The sequence below is a fragment of the Raphanus sativus genome, chromosome 8, assembly GCF_000801105.2.
Source record: "Raphanus sativus cultivar WK10039 chromosome 8, ASM80110v3, whole genome shotgun sequence".
NCBI lineage: Eukaryota > Viridiplantae > Streptophyta > Magnoliopsida > Brassicales > Brassicaceae > Raphanus > Raphanus sativus.
Genome location: NC_079518.1, coordinates 10,895,296 through 10,920,584, shown reverse-complemented (window position 1 = coordinate 10,920,584; position 25,289 = coordinate 10,895,296). Strand labels below are relative to the sequence as shown.

Below are 25,289 nucleotides of genomic sequence, written 5' to 3'. Positions count from 1 at the left end.
TAATGTAAGAACAATTAAAAAAACATGTATGGGGTGGCACACGCATGTTTTTGATAAAACTTGCAACTATGGCCTCGTAATTATAGTCAACTTCATGATGTTCCGCTCATTTGTGCGGATTAATTATCCAATTAATTTAAATTTTAACATAATTTTTAATTTTAATATAGACTATTTAACTAGTTTCAAATATAAAATTAAATCAGAAGATATATGAAGGAAATGGATCTCACAAAGGGATCAGAGGAGGTGTCAAGGTTTCATGACACCAATAAATTAAGCTCACGAGAGCATATCGATATGATTTTTAATGAAAGTCCCGAGTTGGAATTGTGGAGGTATAAGAAACAAATGGACAATAAGTTATCTTCGAGAAATATGGCATAAAAACAAACCAGATTTTTTTATTTTCATCGGAAACAAAGCAAGACTTTAAGTTTCTGCAAGGTTTTCAATCACATTTTAGATATGATAATCTGATTACCGTGGACCCAGTTGCGAGGAGTGGTGGATTGACTCTATTCTATAACACTGAGTATCATATAAAGGTTTTATATTCCAGTAACCGAATGATAGATGTGGAAGCAATGACTCTTGGAAAACGAGTTTTTTAACATTTATTTATGGTGATCCGGTTCAAAAATTGAGAGCATAAGTTTGGGAATGTTTAACTAGATATGGGCTAGCGAGATCAGAACCCTGGTTTATCATAGGAGATCTGAATGAGATCATTGGAAATCATGGAAAAGAGAGAGGTTCATTGAGAAGTGTGGACTCTTGTTCCTTTCAAACCATTCCTAGGATATTAAAAGAATGACAGAGTATTGATTCTGCTAGATCTCTGATTAGCAAAAGACTAATTAAAAGGGTGAAATCAGGATCTTTCATCTCTGTATGAAATGATCTTTGGCCACTCGCCCGAGACCAGAAAATAAAAACCAACATAACAGTTACCTTGACCTTAAAGTTGATTTTCTCATTGATTCAGCTTCGAAAACTTGGAACTCGTAGGAAATTCAGGCTTTGGTGGATTCCTAGGATGTAAAGATAATAGAAAGTTTACCTTTGAGTAAGATTTATATGGGAGATAGGAATGGATGGCATTTCACAAACAATGGAAAATACACAGTTAAATCATGTCACCAAGTAGAACGGGTTTACCCAGATAAGGAAAAACTATCAGCATTGTTTGGACCCACAATGTATATACTGAAAACATTCAGCTGGAAAGTACGATGCCCACCAAGATTAAGCATTTCTTATGGAAAGTGTTGTCAGGATGTATAGCAGTTAAGAAAAATCTGTAAGCGAGAGGGTTACAAGGAGATATATGTTGTGCAAGATGTAAAACTTCAGAGGAATCGATAAAACCATGTGTTTTTTGAATGTCCTCCAGCGCGTTAGATTTGGACCCTTTCACCGATACCATCAAAACCATCAATTTTTCCACGGGTTCCCTCTTTACAAATATGGATCATCTATTCTGGAGAGTTCACCCGAAAATGGATGACTATCAATTTGCATGAATTTTATGGTACATTTGGAAGGGAATGAATAACAAAGTTTTCAGTAATCTAGACATGAATCCCAGAGAAATACTCAAATTTGTGGAAACGAAATCAACTTTGGCTGAATCACAAGTATTGAACACACAGAGGACAGCACTCCATGTGGAGGTTTTAATTTTAACTTCAATTCCAGAGCGTTGGTGGTTTATAGATGGTTCTTAGAAAGACAATGAAACTTTTTCAGGTCAAGGTTGGTATAGTATTCTAAAGGGTTTGATGGTTTGATGGGGCCAAGAAATGTCAGGGGTAGTCTCTCCCATCTTCACTCGGAGGTGGAAGCAATACTTTGAGCAATGAATGTATGAGAAACTTGTATCAGTTTCGGGTCACATTTGCAACTGATTGTTATCAATTGGTGAAGATGGTTTTGGAACCGGAAAATGGCCTGTTTTTGCAAGTTGTCTAGAAGACATCATGATCCTGCAAGAAAGTTTGTTCAGTTCAGAGAAAATTTATGTACCAAGAACGCAGAATTTGAAAGCGGATAGTCTAGTCATTCACATAGATGCAGAGCTACCGGTGTGATCTACGGAGTCAAATTGAGCCTGTTTTATATTGATGACAAAAAGTAAATTTAATATGATTTTATTTAAATCACCTAGAATCTTATCTAAACTTTGAGATTTGATTTTTATTTTATTTTTTTATTTTTGAGATTTCGTTCGAAAACTTTCAAATCACTGATTTTTTTCTAAAGTTTACAACTTAAAATATTTCGAATAACAATTAATTTCAGAGTAATTTATAAATGTCAAGCTCAATAGTATTATATCTTAAATGAATTTTTGAAATTCATGTTTGAATAGTAATGGACTTAGAGTGTTTTATTTGACTTTAGAAAAAAATTTCATGATTTTAAATGAAATTTTAGAATATTTTAATTAAAATCATATTAAATTTTCTAGTTCATCTAAAAGGATCTTATTGAATTGAGGATTTGAAAAAAAAAACATTTTTTTCTTGAAATCTCCTCTTATGCTTATACAATATAAAATATCTTATTTAGCATAGCCGTGGAAGATGACGTGGCCGTAGAAGAAGAGGTGGCCCTAGAAGAAGAGGACCACCAGGTATTGATACAAATTCCATAAAATCCTTTTTTATTGCGATGGTTTGAAAAATAAATTATAGTTAGAATTCAATTGTGATAAATACCACCTTATGAGATGGTGTTTGATAAAACAGAACAGTTCTTCTATTTTTTTCGTTTAGAAAATAATATGAAACTAAAAAAAAAAGTAAAATTACTTCAGATTCAAGATCGAATACGCTATCTAGAATTCATGACAGATTTTACTTATACCACATTGAGTTGCTTTTATCAAAATAGGTTTCTTTGTAAGTACATTTGCTTGGATTCGAATCTCAGAAACATATGTAAAAACGTTAGCGAGTCCTTAATCTTTTTACCTCTAGTGTCTTGTCCCAGAAGGAACATCCACGATTTTAGAGTTTAAATAGATAGTTAGATATTGACAGTTAATACAAGAACTCTAAACATTATAACAAAAAAAAATTAATTATGCTTATCCACCGCTAAACAATAACTCTATGGCTCAAGGGTTTGTACTATACGTTTCTGACAAAACACATTATAGTCTCTCTGGTTCTAAAACAAACATCATACAGTAGTTTCTAACTTTTTTTAAACTGCAATTCTTTGATGCAAAATGAAGGAAACAAACAAAGGAACAAAAGACTTAGCAAAAGAGATGAAAGTGTTTTTTTAAAACTGAGGATTGCGTTTCACTGAATCTCTATGCATCTCTTCACTATTTGAAGCAGAAGGATTCAAGCCATACTCACTGGTCTGGTGCTCTTTACTCTCTAATGCCAACTTCCTGAACTTTTTCATGTCTGCACTGTACGAGCTCGCGTCATACTCCGAGCTCCCGCTTCCTGGGCTCAAATACGTGTTCTGCGCTGCTCTTCCTCCTTCGCTTAGATCCTCTATTGACATATCTCCTTCTAGCGCTCGCACAATCTTTGGTTCATCATACACATGTTCCAAGATTCATAAGCATGTCACACTTATTATCATCAAGATTGTGTTTGATTGAACAAGTTACCTGGCTCATCTTAGGTCGTCTTCTTGCTGAGTGTCTGATGGCTGCAGCTGCACAAGAAGCCATTCGAACCATCTCTTGTTGATCGTAGTTTGTCTCTAGACGCGGATCTGCCAATTTCCTGTAATCTCCATCTTGAGCTGCTTTCGAACACAGAGGCCTTGCCTGCAATAACACAATGGTAAAAGTTAGGTTCTTTGTTGGGGACTAAACTAAAAGAGCAGACAACTTACCCAATCTACCAAGCTGTCTTCCATTTCTCCGCTTAGATCCACTGGAGGTCGTCCAGTTATGAGCTCAAGAAGCATTACCCCAAATGAAAAAACATCAGATTTGTCTGACAACTTTCCGCTTGACGCATACTCTGGAGCTAAGTATCTGAACCAAAAGAAAACATTTAAAACATAGGGAAAACGTGCCCTACAAGCAACTGAATTCAAACAGTCAGAAAGCTGCATACCCAAACGTTCCAATGAAAATGTTAAAAGACATTAAAAAAAACAGAGTGGAAACGTGCGCTACAAGCAAACAGCCCAAAGGTGCTTACTTACCCGAAAGTTCCCATGACGCGAGTGGAGACATGAGTATTGTTGTCTTGAGATAGCTTAGCTAATCCAAAATCTGCAACCTGGTTATATATATACACACATCAACACTTGACTCCAACTAAAAAGATGAGAGGAATGAAAGTCATAGCAGTACATAATAAAATATATATACCTGAGTTTCAAAACTGTAATCAAGAAGAATATTAGCAGCTTTGATATCTCTATGGATGATGCGAGGATGACCTACCATTCATGTAAACAAATACAATGTTTAGTGATCTTACAGAGATTGAGATATATATAATCAGATCTTCTTACAGTCTTCATGCAAATATGCAAGGCCTCTAGCTGATCCCAGTGCAATCTTCACTCTTATATGCCAATCCAATACTGGACGGCCTTTTCCTGAAAGTTCCAATCATTTTATTGATAAAGGAGACATCATACTTTAAAAAAAAAGTGATGATTCTGTTAAGAGGAATGTACCGTGAAGATGGAATTCAAGAGTGTTATTAGGTAAAAACTCGTACACCAACAGCCTTTGACCACCAGAGATGCAATATCCAACAAGAGAGACAAGATGACGATGATGGACACGGCTAATGATCTCAACCTCTGCTTGAAACTCGCGTTCTCCTTGTCCACTTCCAAGTTTAAGACTCTTCACTGCAACTTCTTTGCCACTGGGCAAAACCCCTTTGTGAACATACCCAAATCCTCCTTGCCCTAGCAAGTTAGACTGAGAGAAACCTTCTGTTGCAATGGAGAGTTCATCGTAGGTGAAAGTGCTTTGGTTGTGACCAAGAGTCGCAGCTGGAGGACTATGAGGACCAGACACAGGTTGCTGTGGGCCCCAGTTTCCACCTCCTTGGTCATCTATGTTCACTACATGGTCTTGAGGTGTTCCATTGGTGTAATAACCACCATTACCTACATATGCAACAACTCCGTTAGCTTCTTAAGTCTAAAATCTTTTTGCACATTACCAAGTTCGAGATGGAACTATGTGTGAGTATATAACGGAGTCAACTGGTTTTAATTTGGAAGCCGTAAAACTTAAGAAACTAGTATAAACCATTAAACTATTAAGGCTTAAACATTGTATTTACCATTGGATGCTCCAAAGGGAGTGTTGTTGTTGTAGTAATGCATGTGGTTGACTTGAAGAGCACGTTTCTCCTTTTTCTTCTTGTAGCAACAGATGCAAATAAACATTAGAAGTATAAGCAATAACCCCACTCCTACAATGGCTCCAATAACCAGTCCAAGGTTGCCTTGGTGCAGCTGATGTTCCCCTGGTGGTGATGACGTGTCTGAATCTCCGCTATTCCGAGGAGGGCTTATTGAGCGAGGCGGTGAAGGTGAGGCACCGTCACTGGGACTTCTGTTTCCAGACGGTGGAGACGGCGGTGTGGAACCTTCTCTGTTGTTACTGTTGATTCTGTCGCGGTCATCGTTTGCAACAGGAGGAGAAGGAGGAGACGGTCTTTGTGAAGGAGGTGATTGGTTGGACGGTACTTGAGGCGGTGCAGGTGGCGTTACAGGAGGTGCAGGTGGAGTTACAGGAGGTGCAGGTGGCGTTACAGGAGATGGGACTTGAGGAGAAGGTGGAGAAGGATTCTTTGGAGTTTGGGGTGGTGTATTAGGTACAGCCGGAGGAGAGGATGGCAATGATGGAGGAGGAGAGGTTTCCTGCGTCGGTGGTGCAGGTGGAGGTGAAGAAGCTGGTGGCGTTGGAGGAGGAGCAGCAGCAGGAGACGGTGGAGATGCCTCAGGCGGTATTGGCGGCGATGTACCATTAGACAGAGAACCTGTATTAGGGGTTTCTGGGGCAGGAGGTGAAGTCTGAGAACCTGCATTAGGGGTTTCTGGGGCAGGAGGTGAAGTCTCCGGAGAGTCAGCCATAATAATGAAGTCTTGTTCTGTAGTGAAAGGTTTCTCAACGGTGGAGAAACCTTCTCTCCGGGGTTCCTTGACGCAACAGCCTTGCGTTACAAGCAAAAAAGACAATCGAAACTTTGAACTTGGGGATATATTCAGAAGAGAAGATTGTTGGAAAGAGAGGAATCGTGATGGTTTCTCTTTTGGGTTTGGAGAAATGGCTTCGAAGGAGGAGAAGAGATTAAGGAACTATAATTAGGAAGGGAGCAAAGCTTCTTCTCTCTTTGTCTCTACCATCTATATTTTTGCTCTTTCTAGAAAACCCCTAGTTTCTCTAATTTGGCCTTTTGCGTGTATGCCGTTTGCAGTTTGATGAACCAAACCGGTCTATAAGAATAATTCAACTGGTTTGAGACAGGAGATTCTGTGGAATTTGAATAACTCCCGCCAAGTCTTCTTTGAAATAGAAATAAAAAGATTCGAGAAGGATGAGTTGAGTACTAAATAACCGAATAAACAAAATTTAATAGAAAACCGAACCAGAAAGAACGGTTAGCTAATTGGCGGGAGTTAGCAAACAGTACACGAGACTACGAGAGACAATGTTTAGATCATAACGGTTAATATGCTTGCGACACAAGAAAACTCTCTTAAAGATCCTGTCGGATAAACAAGAACCGTCTCACAAGAGCCTAAAGAGGCTCCAACTTCGTTACACACCACATAACTTATTATCGGATACTCTTTACTATCTAAGATCCATAACACATTGCCACCTGCGGATTCATATATCTCTCTGCTCAACGTTACATTTCATAAAAGTTCAAATAACCCATAAATAAAGTACATTCACATATCTCTCCATATGTTCCATTGACAGTTATAGTAAAAATTAATCGATGGGTCCAAGACCCCTATAACTAACTTCGTCTCCTACATAAATCTCCAGAAAATAAACCAAGCGCCGCAAAAAGCTGGGATGATGATGTACCTGGGGTTTACTAATAGAACACCAAGAGCTACCTCAATCTGAACGTTATGATGTGGCACCACTAAACCGAAGAAACATTGTCCGAACCTGGAGGTGGACCCGAGCTTCCGGTTACTGCTGTTGCGGCTACAAGTGAACCCGGAACGGAGAATGGTGATGCACCTGGAGGCCTTGGCATTGTTGGGCGTGGAAAGGACATACCCATGGGAGGTCTTTGGGCAACATTAGCGAAATTTGCAGCGGTTCTGTTTGTTGGTAATGATGTTCTTGAAGACATTGTAGGTGGGGCACCAAGTCGAGCTGCTATGATCTGTGCCCTTTCATGGTATAGCCGTTGCCTTGACCTCTCCAATTTCTCTTTTACCCTTACTGTCAAGCTTTCAGCGTCGTTGAATATAGATAATTTTGCTTCTAGTTTACGCAACTGCTTAGACGTAAAAAAAAACCCTCGTTATTATGTTTAAACACTGAACAATACAGCACCAAAACGGAATCAACTGCAAACACTTCAACTATACTGCACCTGCTTCTCTATCAATGATCCAGAAAGTTGTCGGATGTGGTTTTCTTCTTGCTTTGCAAGATGCTTTGCCTTTACCGCTGCAGCTGAGAGAGCAGAGACAGCTGCGCGCTTAAGTTTGTTATGTTTGTCTTTTGTCCCTTCACAGACATCCTTCTCTTTATTTGGATTTTCACCTGCAAACAATGTTTAAACAACAAACTAATAAGAAATAAAAGAATCATGCATCGCAGGTACAGTTTCAAATGTGTTCCGAGAAAGAGAGCCCACCATCTGTTCCATTTTCCGGTACAAAGGCCCTTACAGTGGGCTGCTGTGCAATAGACGTGTCTGGTATACTAGGAACATCCTTTTCAACCTTCTCTGACTGTGATATATCCTTCATCTCTACATCTTTTGATGCTTCTGGCTGAGAACCATCTGCAACTGACTGGGAGGCACTTGCTTGAGAAGCGTCTTTATTTTCACTAGAAAGCTTATTCCCATCCTTTAAAGGCACCTGGAGCTCTTTTCCTGAACATTTTTCCTGGGAAGTACACATTTTATCCGTTGGTTCCTCCGAGTTTTCAGTTGCCACTGAATTACTAGATATTTTTCGTCCTTCAGAATCTGGTTTTCTAGCAGAATTTTCAGTTCGGGAACCAGGTTGCTTTTCTTCAGAGACTGAATCCTGATTTTCTTTGCCTGGATCAGCATCTGTCATTTCCCTATCATCTGAATTCAAGGAGGCATCTTCTGCTTTCTGGCTTTTTTCTTTTGTCTGCTCATCGTTATCATCGTTCCCCACTGCATCCACACTGCAAATGTCTTGCTTGTTTAAGAAACAATAACCAATATTCTCAAAATATTGAAAAACATTATCGTATATTCAAATAAACGTGAAACCTTTTTGATTCAGTTAAATGCTTCTTGTTGTCTGGTGGATCCTCGAGAACAAAACAATGTCTTGTGGCAAGCAGCAATCCAGAATTACTCTTAAGAGATTTTATGGAAGCCCGGGCTGAAGCAGTAGCAACGTCAGATCCCGCCAATCTCACCAGAAAAGCTGCCTGTAGAAAGAGGGAAGAAGGTGCATTTATGAAAATGTCTCCTCTCAGTCCCCGTTGCAGCAAATTTTATGTTTTACATCACAACTTACCAGTCCCATGACAGGATTTCCTAATTCCGCAAAGGATAAAGAGGCTTCGGGTGTGATAGGATAACCAAGCTCTTCAAAAGCTTCAGTCAGAGCTTTCAAAGCAACGTTTTCATCAGCCTCATCTTTACAACTCTCATCAGTGACGGTTTCTACGTTAGGCGTTTTCTCTTCGGCTTCCACTTCGTTAGTTTTTTCACTCGCGTCCTCAGGCTTCGAAGATCCCTGAGGAACTTTTCCTTCATTTTCATCTTCTGTTTCTGGAGCTTCCTTCACAGTTTCAACTTCATTAACAGGATTCTTATTCTCTGTCTCTTCAGGTGCATCTTTTAGGACAGATTTATCATCTTTAGACACAGCTACATCTGTACTGTCTTTTGTACTCGGATCTTTGTAGTCAATTTGATCAAGAAATGCATCCTCGATTGGCATTTGAAGAAAATGAAGCATACACTGAGCTTTTGTTTTTGTAGCAACATGCTCTGCAATCTCACTCCAATTTTCCTTGAAGATTTCTAAACCTTCAAGGAGAAGAAGGTTCTCTTGATCAGTCCACCTCCCACTACCAACTCCAGGAGCTTCAGCAGAATCCATTAGTATAAAGTCGGAAGATGACATATCTGAGCTGAACTTGCCACTGTCAAAACATTCCGTACACAAGTCATAATCCGCCTGTCAAAACCTCAATATTAGCATATAAGTTTTGAAAAACTATTAAAGAAAATAAGAGAAAGAATGAATGTTACTACAAACAATAAGATATTAAAGCCAAAGGGAACAGATCAAATGAAAATGAAGTAAAGAGACAAAACACCTGTGTCGGGCAGTGGTAGCGCTTGCGAGAGCAATCAGCTGAACAGGAGTTGCAGTGATATTCAACCGCTGGACCCTCTTGCTTCAGCAAATCATCAGGCGCCACCGGATCTGGGAACAACCCTGATGGCGTAGTAGCTTGTGCTGTGAGACGAGGCTTGTGAACAATAGCAGGGGAAGCCTCATCTGCTTGAAACCGATATAGACTGTTAAGCAGAGACTCTTTATCCCCAGAAGCATCATGAACATCAGCAGTAGAACTAGCATCTGCTGATGGGAATGGGTGAAAATTGATTAAGCCCCAGTAGTCCAAGAACTCCATCACCTCTTGCTTTGCGTCCGAGTCTCCAACCTCGAGTTCTGTTAAATCTTTTACTTCTATCTGTGTGTTCGGATCGGAATGAAACTTCCTCATGATCCAATCCCGTATTTCCCTATATACCTCAGGAGTGCGACCCTCCAACTTGCCGTTAAAGAAAGAGGGCATTGAGCGCTCTTCAAGCGAGTGAATTTTTCCCCATGTAAACCAACCTTCAAAAAGTTTCAGTAAAGGAACCCTTATTACACACACTGTTCTTCGTTACATCGAAATTATACAGATCACAAGTTGTGAAGAATGAACCACAATAACAACTCAGCCTAAACACTGATATCATATTACATGCTACCTCAACGTAATTCAAGATAATGACTTGGAGCATAAATTCATTCAAACGGGATTTTACATGATTAGCATGCTTGTTCTCTCGTGATCAGCAATAGAAAATGAAAACTGATGTGGAATCACAGGATACAACCCTAAAAATTTCATGCCAATACATCAACTACAGAGACACACATACACACACAAAAGAAGTTACTATTTCAGGATATTGAACATGACCTCCCTCAAAATCTATAACAAAGTAAACATTGGAAAAACAAATGAAGCTCCCAAGATTCTACATGACTAGCATGCTCGTTCTTACCTTGATCAGCAATAGAAAAAAAGAAACCTGCTATAGTGTCATAGGATACAGCCCTAATAATATCCCGTCAAATGGCCAATGCATCAACTACACCCACAAACAAAAGGACACACTATTTCAAATCTTGATTACCCTTCTATAATGTACTAGAGACCTCTCTCAAAACCAATGGAAGGACAATTCATCTTCCATTTAAGCCTAGATATTCACAATTTCAAAACAACTAGCTATGGCCCGACTCAAAACCTAACACATGGAAGATGTATAACTAACTAACTAACTAACTAACCGCAATGATTAGGCACCACATGAACATTACTCTCCCGAGATCTAACCGCTTCGAACTCATCTTCCATCTTCGCCTCCCACTCACGGATCCCTTTGTTCCTCTCTTCCTCCTCCTTCATCTTCTCACCATCCGTACCCACCACCACCACCGCGGCGGCACTCAACACCTCCGACTTCACCCCAGCCATGTTGCTTGGAGGCGCATGTCGAGCTCGAGTCAGAGGCCCGTTGTGGACAGGAGAGAAGGACGCGAGCATCGCCTTCTCGCGCGTCAACATCCGCTTCTTCGAAGAAGAGGAATTGGATGTGCCGAGAGCGTTCGCTTTGCGTTTCAAACGCCGCCGCGTCGTCGTCGTCGACGGCTCAGATGCCGGAGAATCTCCAGCTGAAGCTACGGTTCGTTTCTCCTCCATCTCTCTCAAGTAGTCAAGTGTGTTGTTGGCTTCGCTACAAGAAAACCATTTTAGAGAGAGGCTTTAGCAGAAACGTTTGCTATTCTCCAATCTCAACTTTTGCTTCTTCCCCCTTCACTGTTCCTCTGCATTTGATTTCGTTTTGGGGTGTTTTGCAATTACATTTTGTTTGGGGGCCGAATCAGCAAATTTTAAGTTTTAAGGGGGAAAGACGGAAACATGTTGAAATTGGCACATATGCAATAGGTCTACTTCGGTCTTTTTTTATTTTTTTGTGGAATCATCTAACTATTATCTGTGAAATGATTTTTCGTAACAGAACTCTTTCACGTTAAAAGTTACAGTGGTTAGTATCGTTTATATTCTTAACAAATAAAATATATAAATTACCTAAAAATAAAAAGGAATTTTAAATTTACTTGATCACATAAGTGATAAAATTAGAATAATAAGATTTATCCAAAATTTAAAAAGTATATATCTTTTTTTTAAAGATAACTTCCATATATATTGAATTGTTATCCCATAAATCTATTCTATTAAAATAGTTAATTAAGTAAAGATTTTATATATATTAAATTATTATCCGATAAATTTATCTATGCTATTATTTGCGAAGTGATTTTTCGCAATAGAGCTTTCACGTTAAAAGTTAGACATGTTAATATCGTTTATACACTTAATGAATAAATATATATAAGTTATCCATCAAATAAAAATGAATTTTAATTTTATGATTAGGTAACTGATTAAAATTAATAATGACAAGAATTATTCAAAATTTAAAAATATATTTTAAAATAAAAAATTAGAGTGATTAATATTGTTTATATCCTTAATGGATAAATATATAAATTACCTACAAAATAAAAACAAACTTTTTATTACATAAGTAAATAAAATTAATAATGATAAGAATTTTCCAAAATCTGAAAATATATTTTAAAATAAAAAATTTAGAATGGTCAATATCATTTATACCCTTAATGAATAAAACATAAATTAACCACAAAATAAAAAACGAATTCTAATTTTTTTGATTAGATAAATTATTAAAATTAATATTACTAATAATTATCCCAAATATAAAAATATATATTAAAATAAAACAAACTTATATTAATCATATTATTTTAATAAAAAAATATATTATTTTTATTTCAATCTAACAATAAATGTATTGATCCAACTATTACTTTTTGTAAGTAAGACTTTTATTATTTATGTTTAAATAGTATAGATGAGAAAAATATATGTTATGGAAAATATAAATAATGGAAAAGAAATGGAAAATATGAGCAAAATATAAGTAAAAATAAGTGTTCAAAAAGTGATAACAAAAGTATAAGATTTCAAAATCAGAAATACTTTTAATATGTTAGTGTTTTCAAAAAATTAATACAATAATAAGCATATATATTTTAATAAAATATATAAACTCATAAATATTCGTATGAAATTTGTGACCGCATATACGGATAAAACACCTAGTTCTACATTACTTGGAAAAGCTAACTGGACAAATACGAAGTGAAGCTAAACTAAGCCCAATAACAAAACTCTAAATGATGTTTGGTTGTTTTAGATACGTGCAGCACCACTTTCTATTTTTGTGACACACGTTGATAAACCTATTGCATCAACATCGCATAGCTTCAACCCCACATTAACAGATTCGTCGGATGACATCAACCTAGATGGCAAACCGATGAGCTTTGAATGCTCTTCCAATGTTTGAAGAAGAGAAGCTCTTAACGTGTTGGAAGCCTCCAACAATCCTTCTTCAAAAGTCAAGAGCATGAAGATGATGGCTGCTAAAACCATTTTTAGTGTCGAAAAGAAGGGTGAGATCAGATTAGCAAGGCAAGAAAGGTAGAATTGCTGACAAGAAAGAAGAATAGCCAACTCTGATGCAGCTAAGTAAGCCTTTTGTCTCCACTGATTAACTCGCCATTTTGATGAATGTTTCTGTTTTTGAGTTTCTGCTTTGTCTCTTAACCTTTTAGGGCATCTCCAATGAAGTACTATTTTCTCCTCTATTATAGAGTTGGTTTTGCTCCAATGGTTAACTCTATAATAGAGTAACTCTATAATAGAGTGAAAAATAGAGGGATTCAACCATTTCACTCCAAATATAAAGTAATATGGTTGCATCTCTTTATTTTTCACTTTATAATAGAGTTACTCTATTATAGAGTTAACCATTGAAGCAAAACCAACTCTATAATAGAATTACTGTAAAATAGAGTGAATTATAGAATAGAAAATAATGTTCCATTAGAGATGGTCTTAGTCTTATATTATATGTTCAAAGTTTGGAAAAAAAGCAATATGAATATTGCAATGCTTAAAATCATCAAAATGGTATTATTGATTTAGATATTGTAAACTCTATTATTTTAGTAACAATATGACCCGTGACTACTATTGGGAACCTTACAAACCTTACACGAGTTTGTAACTTAATCATTCCATCGTATAAGTGTGCATTTTCTTCTTCTTTAATTTGTAACCCCAAGATAAAATCTTGTTTTGTTTAGAAATATATATCTATGTTATCTATTTTAAAATTATTGAAATTAAAACTCTAATGATAACGGATAAATAAATAAAACTGTGTGAACATATGTCATGCACGTAAAAAATTATGGTCTTGATAAGAAATACGATATGAGAATTATAGTATTTTATTTTATTTAACAATGCTCCATTGTTATTTTTTATCAAAAAGTGTCGTGTAGAATTCCAAAACCAGTTGTTATCTTCGTTAAATATTGGACATCAACATATTACAATAACTATAGTATACTTCATTTGATTTTTATTAAATTGTTATTTCAGAATGGGATTAGTTAATATAATAACTTTCTTTAATTTAGTATTCATTTCAAAAAAAAATTAAACTTAAATCAACCGTTAAACACTCGACCTTGTGTAGTCTATGATTGACTGATTGTGGTATGTTTTCGAGAACGTAAATTGGTTTATTTCAATTATCTTATTTTCTTAAGAATGAAAACAAATATATATATATATATATATATATATATATATATATATATGTATACATAGAATAGGAGATGCTTTTTTATACACATTCATAATTTTGCATTGTTGTGTTGACATGTTACCTTTTGGTCTGTAAAGGTAGAATATGGGCTTTTTTCACAAATGACCTAAGAATTCAAGTCAATTGCAAAACCAACCCCTTTTTTTTTCTCATTACTATTCACCTATGAATTTTCCAAACCATCCTTATGTTTTCAAAATATTTACAAAACTGCCATTATTATTCTTTTTTTTAATAAAATCGAAAATTAGTAAAAACCAATTACACCCTAAGCATCTTTTCTTATTTACAACAATGCCATCATCTTCAAATTTGCAACCACTATTGAACCACCATGTTTGAGCTCATAAAAGCTCAATAACTCAATTTTAACCACTTTTTCTCTTCCCTAACTCAACAAATCTTTCATTTCCTCTACATTTCTATTTAAAAAACTCTCACAACTTTCATTTTCATCTCACAAATTTCACATTTTCGAGTTTCTTCATCAGTAAATCGTCAAAGATGCTTCCTTTTGCTCAGTTTATGAGTTTGGACGGTTGAAAGGGTCGGAATCGAGGTTCACACCGGCAAAAGGTAGATGTTCACACCGGCAAAAGGTAGATGTTTACATGGTTTTCACCACTTTTTCAGTCTGTGTCGCGATGGTAGACTGCTTTATATGTCTACACGAATGTGTAGACGTAGGATTCCGTCTATTTGTCAACGAACAAGTCAGTTTCGCAATTGACCTTTTTAACTTTTTTTTGTAACGCAGACTTCTCCAGCAGTCTACATCCTTACCTTTGACTACAAAAACAAAAATCTACGTAGACCTACCAAGACGACTACGTAAAAGAGGTTGGTTTTACATTTGACCGAACTTTTGACTTTCTTAAGTAGACTTCAACGGAAGTCTACTAAATGTAGTCTGCCAATGAAGTCTACTTAAGGTCAGTTTTGCATTTGACCAAAACATTGACTTCGTTGAATATGTTAGTTTTGTATTTGACTAAAATGTTTTTAAATAAAATAAATATTTTTTAAATTGTAGACTTCCAATGCAGTCTACGCTTTTTTCACAAAAAAAATATAGACTGTTCGTGAAGTCTACATATTTATTTTGGTCAAATGCAAAACCAACCCATGGGTTTTAAAGTTAGACCTTATGCGAAGTCTACGAATCTGTAGACTACATATGAAATCTACATTCGAAAGTCAAACAATGGTCAATTGCAAAACCAACCTTTTTCAAAAAAACTGAAACATGTAGACTACATATGAAATCTACCTTCGAAAGTCAAAACTTGGATGAGTTTTGGTCAATAACAAAAGCTAACATTTTTTATGTGGTAGACTAAAAAGGAAGTCTAAATGTATAAAGTCAAAACTTGGATGAGTTCTGGTCAAATAAAAAAAGTAACCCGTAAAATTTTCAATTGCAAAAACTAACCCAAATAGCAGACCTATTTGACCGTCTACAAATGCAAACTAAAACGAACGTCTACACTGTCGTAGACTGATTGAACAGTCTACATAGGAAAATAAATTAAAACTGAATTTCTGTATTATTCATAAATGTTTTGGTAGATTTTTTTGTTTGAAAGTGTGTGTTAGTTAACCCTAATGGGTTTGAGTGATTTTAAAAAGAAAAACAGTTGTAATTATGAAATTATAGTACTTTTGATTTTACTATGTTGTTAGGTGTTAATTGTAGACATATTTGTATGTCTACGTTTGTAGTTTTATGAAACATGAAATATTTATTCGTTAATTATGTAAACTTGTATTTTTTTGGAGACAATGACTCAATTACCGGCCGTATACGGAAAATGAGTGGAGAAAGACTCTTTGTTGGAGTTGGGAGAATGTTCTGTATATATGATGGTTGTACACATGGTGAACTTATGCATGTCACGAATGATCGACAAGTGCAAAATTTGATTGAGTTATCTAATACACACTTTGTACGTCTTTGTGTATCAAGTCAAAGCTAAGTACACTACAAATTTTTGGTTTGGATATATGTTATATAACAAGTGTAAACATCTTTCTAAATTTAAGAATGTAGACTACATTTAAAGTCTACGTCATAAATTCTATTAGAAGTGCATTTGTGTATTAATCATCATATATTTTTACTATATAGTTATGTTACAGTGTGTGTTAGTAAATTTTAATGGTTTTGCAGAAATTTATGATTAGTTTTACTCTTAAAATTTCTTGAAATTTTTGTTTAGATTTTCTTCTACTCACATGTGTGTTAGTTATTGTTTTACCTCATGGTGGTTTCACTTGTTTGGTTGATTAGTTCTTGTAAAAAACCAATATCTAACAACAAATTAATACTATCATACAAGTGAAACAAAACTAAAAGTGAATACAATTTTTATTGATTATGCATCCAAAATTATTGAAAAATGAATATTTTATTATGAGAAAATATTACAAAGGAATTTATTTGACTGTGTTTGACTTTTCATAATCTTGATGCCTCAAATAAAATCTTGGAAAAAGTACCTGCAAAGTAAGATAAAGTTATGAGAAAAAAATAAGATACAAAAATAAATCATATTTTAGTAGACTTTTTATTAAGTCTACTTAAAGTTTATTGTTCAGTAGACTTTAGTTGAAGTCTACACTAACGGAAAACTTTCAGATCCAAAATTGTACATTTAGAAATTTGAATTTTTTTTTTCTGAAGATATTTCAGAAACTAATTTTTTGTCAACCTTGTATCAAAGAAAAAATATAAAATATGAATCTATAAATTTAGTTCAATATAAACACAAAATATATCTATAATGAATAAATGTAAATCTTACATTTTTAGGAAGATGATTTGAAAATTTTGGAAGAGAGTATTTGCAAAATAAAATAATTTTATGAGAAATAAAATAAAATTAAAATAATATTTGAGTGAGTTTTTAATGAAATCTACTTAAAAATCAAGGCTATTAGACTTCAAGTGAAGTCTACCAGCCCTGACTTTTAGATAGACTTCATTTGAAGTCTACCATATAGAAAAAATAATAAATCTGAAAAATGTATATATTAAAAAATATCAAATAAGTTTAAATCTAAAAGCTTTAGAAAATATAATTTATATAAAAATAGTAATAAACTAAAGACATAGAGTTTGAATATGTAGCTTTATTTTAATATAATTACAGAAAGAAATATTTAAAATCTATAAATGTAATTCTTACATCTTTTGGAGGAGGAGATAACAACCATGGAAGAAAATACCTGCAAAATAAGATAAATATTAAAAAGCATAAGAAAAAGACTAAAATCATATTTTGGTAGACTTCCAATGAAGTCTACTTAAAATGTGTGGTTTAGTTAACTTTATAAGCAGACTTCATTTAAAGTCTACACTGTCAGATAATTTTCAGATTTGAAAAAATCTATACATTTTGAAATATGAAAAACAGTTTTAAATCTGAAAATAATTTAAAATAAAATTTATCAGATAAAATAGTATAAAAGTAAATGCACAGAGTTTGATCTATAACTTTATTTGATTATAAACTTATAAATACACATTTAAAATCTATAGATTTAAACTTACATTTTAGAGGAGGAGATGAAAACCATCAATGGTAATACCTGCAAAAATATATGTGAGAAAGAAATAACATAAAAATACACATTTAAAGTCTATAGATCTAAAACTTACATTTTTAAAGGAGAAGATGAAAACCATGAATCATAATACCTAAAATGACAACATAACTTTGTGAGAAAAACATGAGAGGATTTTAGAGAGAAATGAGAGAGTTTAGAGAGAAGGGAGAGAGTTTTAGAGAGAAGTGAGAGAGTTTTATAAAATTGTGCAGCCATTTTAGAGAGAGATTGTGTAAATTTCATTTATATATGGAGACATAAATGTAACTAGGTTAAAAGATTGCCGACATTGTAGACTTCTTTTGAAGTCTACTAAAATTAAAAATTAAGAGTAGGTTTTATTGTAACGTAGTAGACCTTATTGAATGTCTACAATGATAATTTTATTATTGTTGTTAATTCATTATTGTTTTAATAATTTTAACATAAAATTTACTGAACTTTATTTTTATTTTTTATTTAATAGTTATAGTATGTGATTTCACATTTTATTCTTAAAACTCAATTTAATTTAAAATAATAAATTTTTGTTAACAAAATTTAAAAATGTAGACTGAAAACGACGTCTCTAGCATTATAGACTTTATTGTAGATCTACGAAACCCTAAACCACAAATCTCAAACCCTAAATAGTTTGTTTGATAATCAAAAAGTTTCTTTTACTGTATCAAATATCAAAATTACACAAAATATAAACTACAAAACATTAATAAGCAGATTTAAGTCAATAAAACAAAAAAAATCAAAATCTAAAGTCTAACCCTAAAAATCTACCACTAAGAGACATAACATGTTACAACTTTTTGTTTCTAAACTATGAACATTGTTTAACATATGGTTACCAATTTAGTATATATTCTTTAAAATTGTTCAGTTATATACAATTTTAATATAGTTACTTCATATTATCTATTATATTGATAATTAGTTCAAATCTATCACAATAATTATTTTTATACAATTTTAAAATTAAATTAGTAGATTAAATTTTGGTGTAGACTACACATCAAGTCTACAATTTAGACTTCGCTGGAGGTCTAAAAATATGTAGACTTCAGTCTTCTACATGTAGACTTCCAAAAGGATAGAAGCGTAAATACAACTCCGTTTTTTTGTTTAGTCATAAGGACTAAATAGAATTTTCATCAGCCCTTTAGGTTGGTTCTGCATTTGACTGAAATTGGGGTACACCAATGTATTTGACTTCAATATTTAGGTTAGTTTTAGCAATTCTCCCGTAGAATAGATTCTTTTTTAATATGTGCTTTGCATCCATGATTCACATTGTTCTTTTGAGATGCATGGTTATTTGAAGTGTTTTCGTTGATGATTGTAGTTGTTGTAGCATTATCATTGTTGTGGTGAGAATGCAACAAACCGCACAGATTCCTTTTACCCAAAAAATGTTATAAAAGTTCATCAAAATAATTAATATTTATTTTGCTTTTTTTTTGTAACTGTATTTTGCATTTTCTTGATGTAAAGTAATATTCATGTTTTCTGCTCTCTATGGGCATTTCAGTGTATCAAAGTCATAGTTTTCCATTCTCTTTCGTTTCATAGTCTGATATTCAAACTCCATATTTGGAAAACTATTATTAAAATATAATGTTCAAAAAATATCAAAGTTTCTTAACGGGTCAAACTAGAGTCTAGAGCCTTACTAAAAGTGAAAAACATGTTGATTTTAAGTCACGTCACACCAAGTCGCATGTTGGAAGTGTGGTCAGGTTCATGTTTCACATATTCCGATCCAATATCTAGTCACAGTGCCTCCCAAGATAACATGATGTCTAAAGCAGAGACAATTTTTGATCCCACCTAAGATATACATTTTAAAAGAAGTATAACTCAAAGTAGAAGGACACACCCATCACACAATACTCATTTTTTTTGAATTTAGGCCCCAATATTTTGCACTTAATTTATGTCAAAAGCAAGCTTCATCTAGTTTGAGTTAGAGCCGATCTAATCTGAAGTCTTATATTCATGTAGTCTTCCATGAAAATAAGCACCACTAACTTAACTAAAATATCTTACTCTAAAAGTATTCAAAAATTAATTGAATAGCTTTTAGATGATATGCAAATCATATGTAGCAACTGTTGGCGTGTCAGGACATGCTGATAGGATCACATACGGTTTCCACCTAATTAATAGACACGAAAAAACGTTTTTAAGTGTTGGGAATGCTCGGAGTATTTAAATAGTAGTAGCATCTTAGAGATATATTTTTGTCAATTTTAATTTAAAAATTATATGGTTGATGAGAAGTTCTAAAAGAAAAATTGATGTCGCCATTTATTTCTGAAGCTTATAGAAAATAGAACACTGGAAATGCAAAATAAGAAATTCTTCAACCGCAAACAATCTTTTTACATCGTCGAGGAACAGTGAAGAGGTGAAATACCATAGAAAGACATAAGAAAAAATTAAGCAATAAAATAGAACTTATAATGGTGCTTCTAAAAAGAACTTCTCTTGTGATGATCTTTCTTGGACTTCGAGAATCCTAACCCTAATCTCTCTCTCCACCAACCACTCGACCCTTTTGGTTTGGTTCTAGGTGAATCGTCGTCTTCTTCGTTGAGTTCTTCTCTCAAAGTTGGCATTCTCTTCGTCGTGTTGACTTCTTCCTTGAGAGGTAAGATCATGCCATCGCAAAAGATTTCATCTGCTGTGGTCATGGAGCAGTTCTTGACACCGAATTCAAAATCATCTGACGACACAGGTGCCTCCTTGTACTTGATTATTTCGTTCTTGGTCGCTGCGAACCCGCTGGAGAAGGAGATCCTTGGCTCTGCATATGCACCCTGCTGATGATGTTGCTTCATGTTGGGACACTCCATTTTTTCTTCTCTCTTTATCTTTATTTGGTATGCTACTGTATTTGATGCACTCTATATTGGTATAATGTCTGTATTTATATGAAACATCTTGGATTCATATAACTCGTTTTTATGCAACATGATAGGGATTAATAATATCTTATTTCGTGTATGATGTCACATACACAAAGGGACGAATGTGTTGTCTATTGGAGTTTAAAGATCTAAAATTAGATTCTTATAATCGATTTAAGATCTTCAATAATCACTTATAACCTATTTTAGGATCAACAGCGGGGAAAAGTTAATGTTAATATTTACTATTTAGTCTCTTGGTACACAAGAAGGGCCATTATGATCACAAAACAAATTATTTATATTTTATTGATGGAGATTAAACCCTGAACTAACACAAAGGGATGTTTTAAGCACATGCATGTAAGTTCTAATTTTTTGCACATGCATTATCAAATAAGATATCTATGCAATTTCTAAGAAATTTCCAAAACTCAGTTATTTTATGCTTCCAATAGGAACTGGGATAAAATAGTAATACTTTGTTGGCTATCTAATTCTCCAAAGGTTACACAAAATTATTTATCCTTCTAAGTTATAACAAATATATACCCATGCATGTGATAATGATAGCTGTTTATTGGCTAATTGCACACATAGTAATTACTAATCTGAGTTCCCACGCAACTGGGTTTCCGCCACGATAACAGTAGTTATAGACACACACACACACACACTTCACCGTCCAAGAAAGCCCCTTTTTCAAAGAAAAATTGTACCATGATAAACCGTACAGTTCTCTTCTCGTCCTATATAGTTTATCAATACTAGTACTATTGTTTTGCTATCTGGACTTATTAACTCTTAAAGTATTAGCTAGAGATGAAAAGCCTGATATTTAAATTAGTATACATTAAAGTTATACAAGTAACTAACAAGTATCCATATTATGTGACGTCTGCTTGTGTATAGATTTATGTATATATATGAAACTATGAGCCATATGGTCTCCCATATAGTGAACAAAAGTTGTCTTTTGCAGCTTCAGATCACAAAATACAAAAAAGTTTTGTCTTCTTGCGATGATTAATTTATTCATCAAACGCCTTATTATAAAGTTTTTTTTTAAAACACGGCTCGAAGTACAAGGTCGGATCTTGGAGTTCACTCGTTCTTGTGTCACAAACAATTAAAGAAGAAGGTTCGGTGTACTTCGTGCTGCTTTTCGACTTGCATTCCATACTAAACCCAACAAGTTAATTTAGCAAATGTCGGTGATAACTCCAGCTAAGAATTGCTCATGGCTGCTGGATGGGCAAAAGTAATCCGAAATTTTGTTTTCTGTAAGAGAATTGAAATCCGGGATACTCGATCTTTTTATACGGCCTGTACTTGAAATCTAAGTATCCTATGTCAGAAGATATTTGTGGAACATGACGGTTTGGCATGTTCCGAAGTCCGAACATCGATAATGTACTTGAAAATTCAATGTTTCTTTTTTGCCAAATAAGGAAATTCAATGTTTAGAAAGCGTTACAATTTCTAATACGTATCCTAATTAGTAATGATTGTCTGATTTTTGTCTGATCTTTACAACTATGCTTGACAAATGGTAAAAGATTTGGAGTGCGTCAAATTCTCATACGTATCCTAATGAGTAATGATAGAGTATATATTTGATATTATCTAAGTTTCATTTGATTGGCTCATAGCTAATTTGCAACGTATTGTATTGGGTTTATTTTTGCAGAGTATATACAGATTATGATCATGTCAATTATCGAAAGTATGGTATCTTATCTTCTATTGAACCATGTTTCGTCCTCGTAATACAATATTGGAATGGTAGAAATTTATAACATTATCAAAAAATGTCTCAGGTAAAATCTTACAATTTAAAAAATAGAAAAATAAAGAAAGAGAGATATGCTGGTATATGAAAAAAAATCAATAATATTAGCATACTCTGTTGAAACTTGATAGATGTTTGATTCTATCATTTTAAATATTTTATTATTTTAGTAATAAAATGAAATTATATGTGTTAAGCCCCTTTAGCTCAGTGCATAGAGCATCTCTTTCCAGAGCAGAAAGTCGCAGGGTCGACCCCTTTCCGGCGCGGTTGTTTCTATTAAATTTTATGAAGAGAAGGGTTTATCTTGACTCTTGACTAGTCTTTTGACTTGCCAGATGTTTCTCCCTAGTCTTCCATCTCGACCGTGAAAACACTCTCTCTGTTTCTCTATTCTCCGATGTCACCAACACCAAGTACTCTCTCTCTCTCGTTTTGCTTCGGTTTCGAGTTGTATTGGAAATAATTGTTTTTGGATTTTATTGTGTTCAGGGAGCTCTTGAATTCGATGCTAGGTGGAAGTCTGAAGCTGGAGGTTTCATTTCTCAATGTAATACCTTGTAAAGTTCTTGTTCTTTCCTCCATTTTCACATGCTAAAACGACTTTGGTTTCTTCATCTTCTTAAAATGAATTGTATTATCATCAGATACCAGACATCTTTCCTCTCTTATAGCTGCTGCTCAGAAAGCACTTATCTCCAAATCATGTGGTTTATTATCAACACGAACTCTTCACTCCGAGCTCGCCTACAATTACTCGGGATCTAATAAACATGTAAGAAACAAACTTTGTTTACTAGTTATTGGACCCTTTCTTGTCTACTTCTGAGGATGAGCAAAAGACACAATGCGTCTAGTTCAATTGTTTTAACCTTAGCTATTGGTCTGTTATAACTCGATTATAGCTCTTTTGAGACTTTTTTTTTTGCTAAAAGAAAAGATTATAGAACATGTTTTAATGTTGTTGTTTCATATCTTTGCACGTGACGCGTTGTAAAGGGATAAATCTTTCTTTTGTTTGTCCGTTTTAATTAATTTTGTCACTTTATTTGGTGATTCTTTGCCAAAGATGAATTTTTTAACATAGAGTTGACCAATTAAAGAAAACATAAACTTGAGACTACTAATTTTTTTTTTTGTCACACACTTGAGACTACTAATTACATGGCAAAATCTTGCTCAGTTTGAACAAGCCAAGCCAGTGTCACTTTCTTTTTTTTTTTTTTTTTTTTTCACTTAAAATTTCCATTTATTCAAAACCTTCTTACAACCACAAGAAAATAAAAGAACTACGAAGAACCAAACTAAAACTAAGATGAAAACCGGACTACCTGTCAAAATGACGACGCCAGGAAGACAAAAACGTTACCGTCGACTCAAGGTTCCGTTGCTCTCGGGTCAGAATGTCCATCTTGGCTCGCAGGATGCCCTGAACCTCCTGAATAAGAGAAGCCGCTGGTCTTGTCGATTGGGAATGAAGACGGGAGTTTCTCTCTCTCCAGATCATATAAAGAGAAGCTTGGTAAGCTAACTTTAGGATCAGATTGATGTTGCTGTCCTGAGTAGGAGCTCTAATCCAATGGATAACATCCATGATCGAGAGAGGAGGGGAGAGATGCACCGAGGAGAAGAAGAAGTACAAGACCTCTCTACTAAAAGCGCACTCGGAGAAGAGGTGCTGGCGAGTCTCCTCCGCCAAGCCGCAAAGAACACAAGTCGGGGAGACAGAAAGACCCCAACTCCGCATTCTATCCTTTGTAGATAATCTGTTGAGAGCTATTAACCATGACAGGAAAGCATGCTTTGGGATCCTTCCCTTAAACCATATTGACTTGTGCCAGGAGACTTCCGGAAGCCTATCATATAGGTGTTTCCAAACGAGAGAGGAAGTAAAGCCCGATGTCGGAGTCGCATCTCCTATCTGCCACAGGAACCTGTCATCTTCATATGATAAAATGAAAGGTTGACACTCAGGCAGACAGTTCTTCAGTAGACTTATTACCGGGTTCCTTGATCTAAAAGAGTGAATCCACCAATGATCTTGCACAATGGCGTCTCTGACTACAGCGTCTATAGGAAGGCCTGAGATCCTTGGACCTTGATCACCTGTCAAGTGAAGTAGCGGACCCAAGGAAGTCCAATTCTCGTGCCAGAAACTAGCAGTGATACCGGAGCCTATTTCGCACACTACAAAGGGTCTAGCCAGCTGCCTGAGCTTACATAGAGATTGCCAAATCCAACTTTGCGATCTAGAGGCATCCAAGATCCAGAAGTTTTCATTACCAATCAAATGTAATCTAGTCCATGAAACCCATAGGGAGCCAGAAGAGGTGAACAGCAACCATATAAGTTTTAAACCCATTACCCTATTCCACGATCCCAACTTCCTTAGCCCGAGACCACCTGCTTTCGTAGAAGAGCAAACAATATCCCATGCCACCTTGGCTCCTCTAGCATCAGTCGGGACCCCTTTCCAGAGAAAACTACTACACATTTGCTCCAAGGCTCTGAGACAACCATTCGGGAGAATGAATATGGAGGCCCAGAAGGAGATAATAGAGTAGATGACTGATTTTAGCAACTGAAGGCGTCCGGCGAACGACAGGTGCTTTACTGTCCAGGAAGTGAACCGCGCGTGAATCTTATCAAGAAGGGGCTGATAATCCTGTTTTCTCAGCTTCTTCGTGGTAAGTGGGACACCCAAGTATCGAACTGGAAAGGATC

The 25,289-nt window shown here is 34.9% G+C and overlaps 3 protein-coding genes and 1 long non-coding RNA gene across 4 annotated transcripts; all 4 read right to left on the bottom strand.

Annotated features, from left to right (window-relative positions):
• Nucleotides 1–3,176: 3,176 nt before the first annotated feature.
• Nucleotides 3,177–6,598, bottom strand: LOC108821357 (proline-rich receptor-like protein kinase PERK5). The gene is made up of 8 exons (XM_018594399.2): nucleotides 5,292–6,598; nucleotides 4,669–5,112; nucleotides 4,501–4,587; nucleotides 4,355–4,425; nucleotides 4,186–4,262; nucleotides 3,868–4,012; nucleotides 3,638–3,799; nucleotides 3,177–3,552 (listed from the first exon to the last, which is right to left on the bottom strand). Exons 1-8 carry the CDS (start codon nucleotides 6,085–6,087, stop codon nucleotides 3,295–3,297), a joined length of 2,040 nt encoding a protein of 679 aa, XP_018449901.1. The 5' UTR covers nucleotides 6,088–6,598; the 3' UTR covers nucleotides 3,177–3,294.
• A 231-nt stretch (nucleotides 6,599–6,829) lies between these two features.
• On the bottom strand, nucleotides 6,830–11,343 carry LOC108823071 (SWI/SNF complex subunit SWI3D). The gene is made up of 7 exons (XM_018596300.2): nucleotides 10,780–11,343; nucleotides 9,524–10,053; nucleotides 8,713–9,381; nucleotides 8,460–8,623; nucleotides 7,845–8,371; nucleotides 7,578–7,750; nucleotides 6,830–7,478 (listed from the first exon to the last, which is right to left on the bottom strand). The coding sequence occupies exons 1-7, from the start codon at nucleotides 11,189–11,191 to the stop codon at nucleotides 7,116–7,118; spliced, it is 2,838 nt and encodes a 945-aa protein (XP_018451802.1). The 5' UTR covers nucleotides 11,192–11,343; the 3' UTR covers nucleotides 6,830–7,115.
• Nucleotides 11,344–16,622: 5,279 nt separating this feature from the next.
• LOC130498879 (uncharacterized) lies at nucleotides 16,623–17,853 on the bottom strand. Its single transcript, XR_008937877.1, has 3 exons — nucleotides 17,815–17,853; nucleotides 17,450–17,489; nucleotides 16,623–16,760 (listed from the first exon to the last, which is right to left on the bottom strand). It is a non-coding gene; the product is annotated as an uncharacterized LOC130498879 (long non-coding RNA).
• A 2,482-nt stretch (nucleotides 17,854–20,335) lies between these two features.
• Nucleotides 20,336–20,719, bottom strand: LOC108821859 (uncharacterized). Its single transcript, XM_018594848.1, has one exon. It carries the CDS (start codon nucleotides 20,717–20,719, stop codon nucleotides 20,336–20,338), a length of 384 nt encoding a protein of 127 aa, XP_018450350.1.
• Between the last annotated feature and the right edge of the window lie 4,570 nt (nucleotides 20,720–25,289).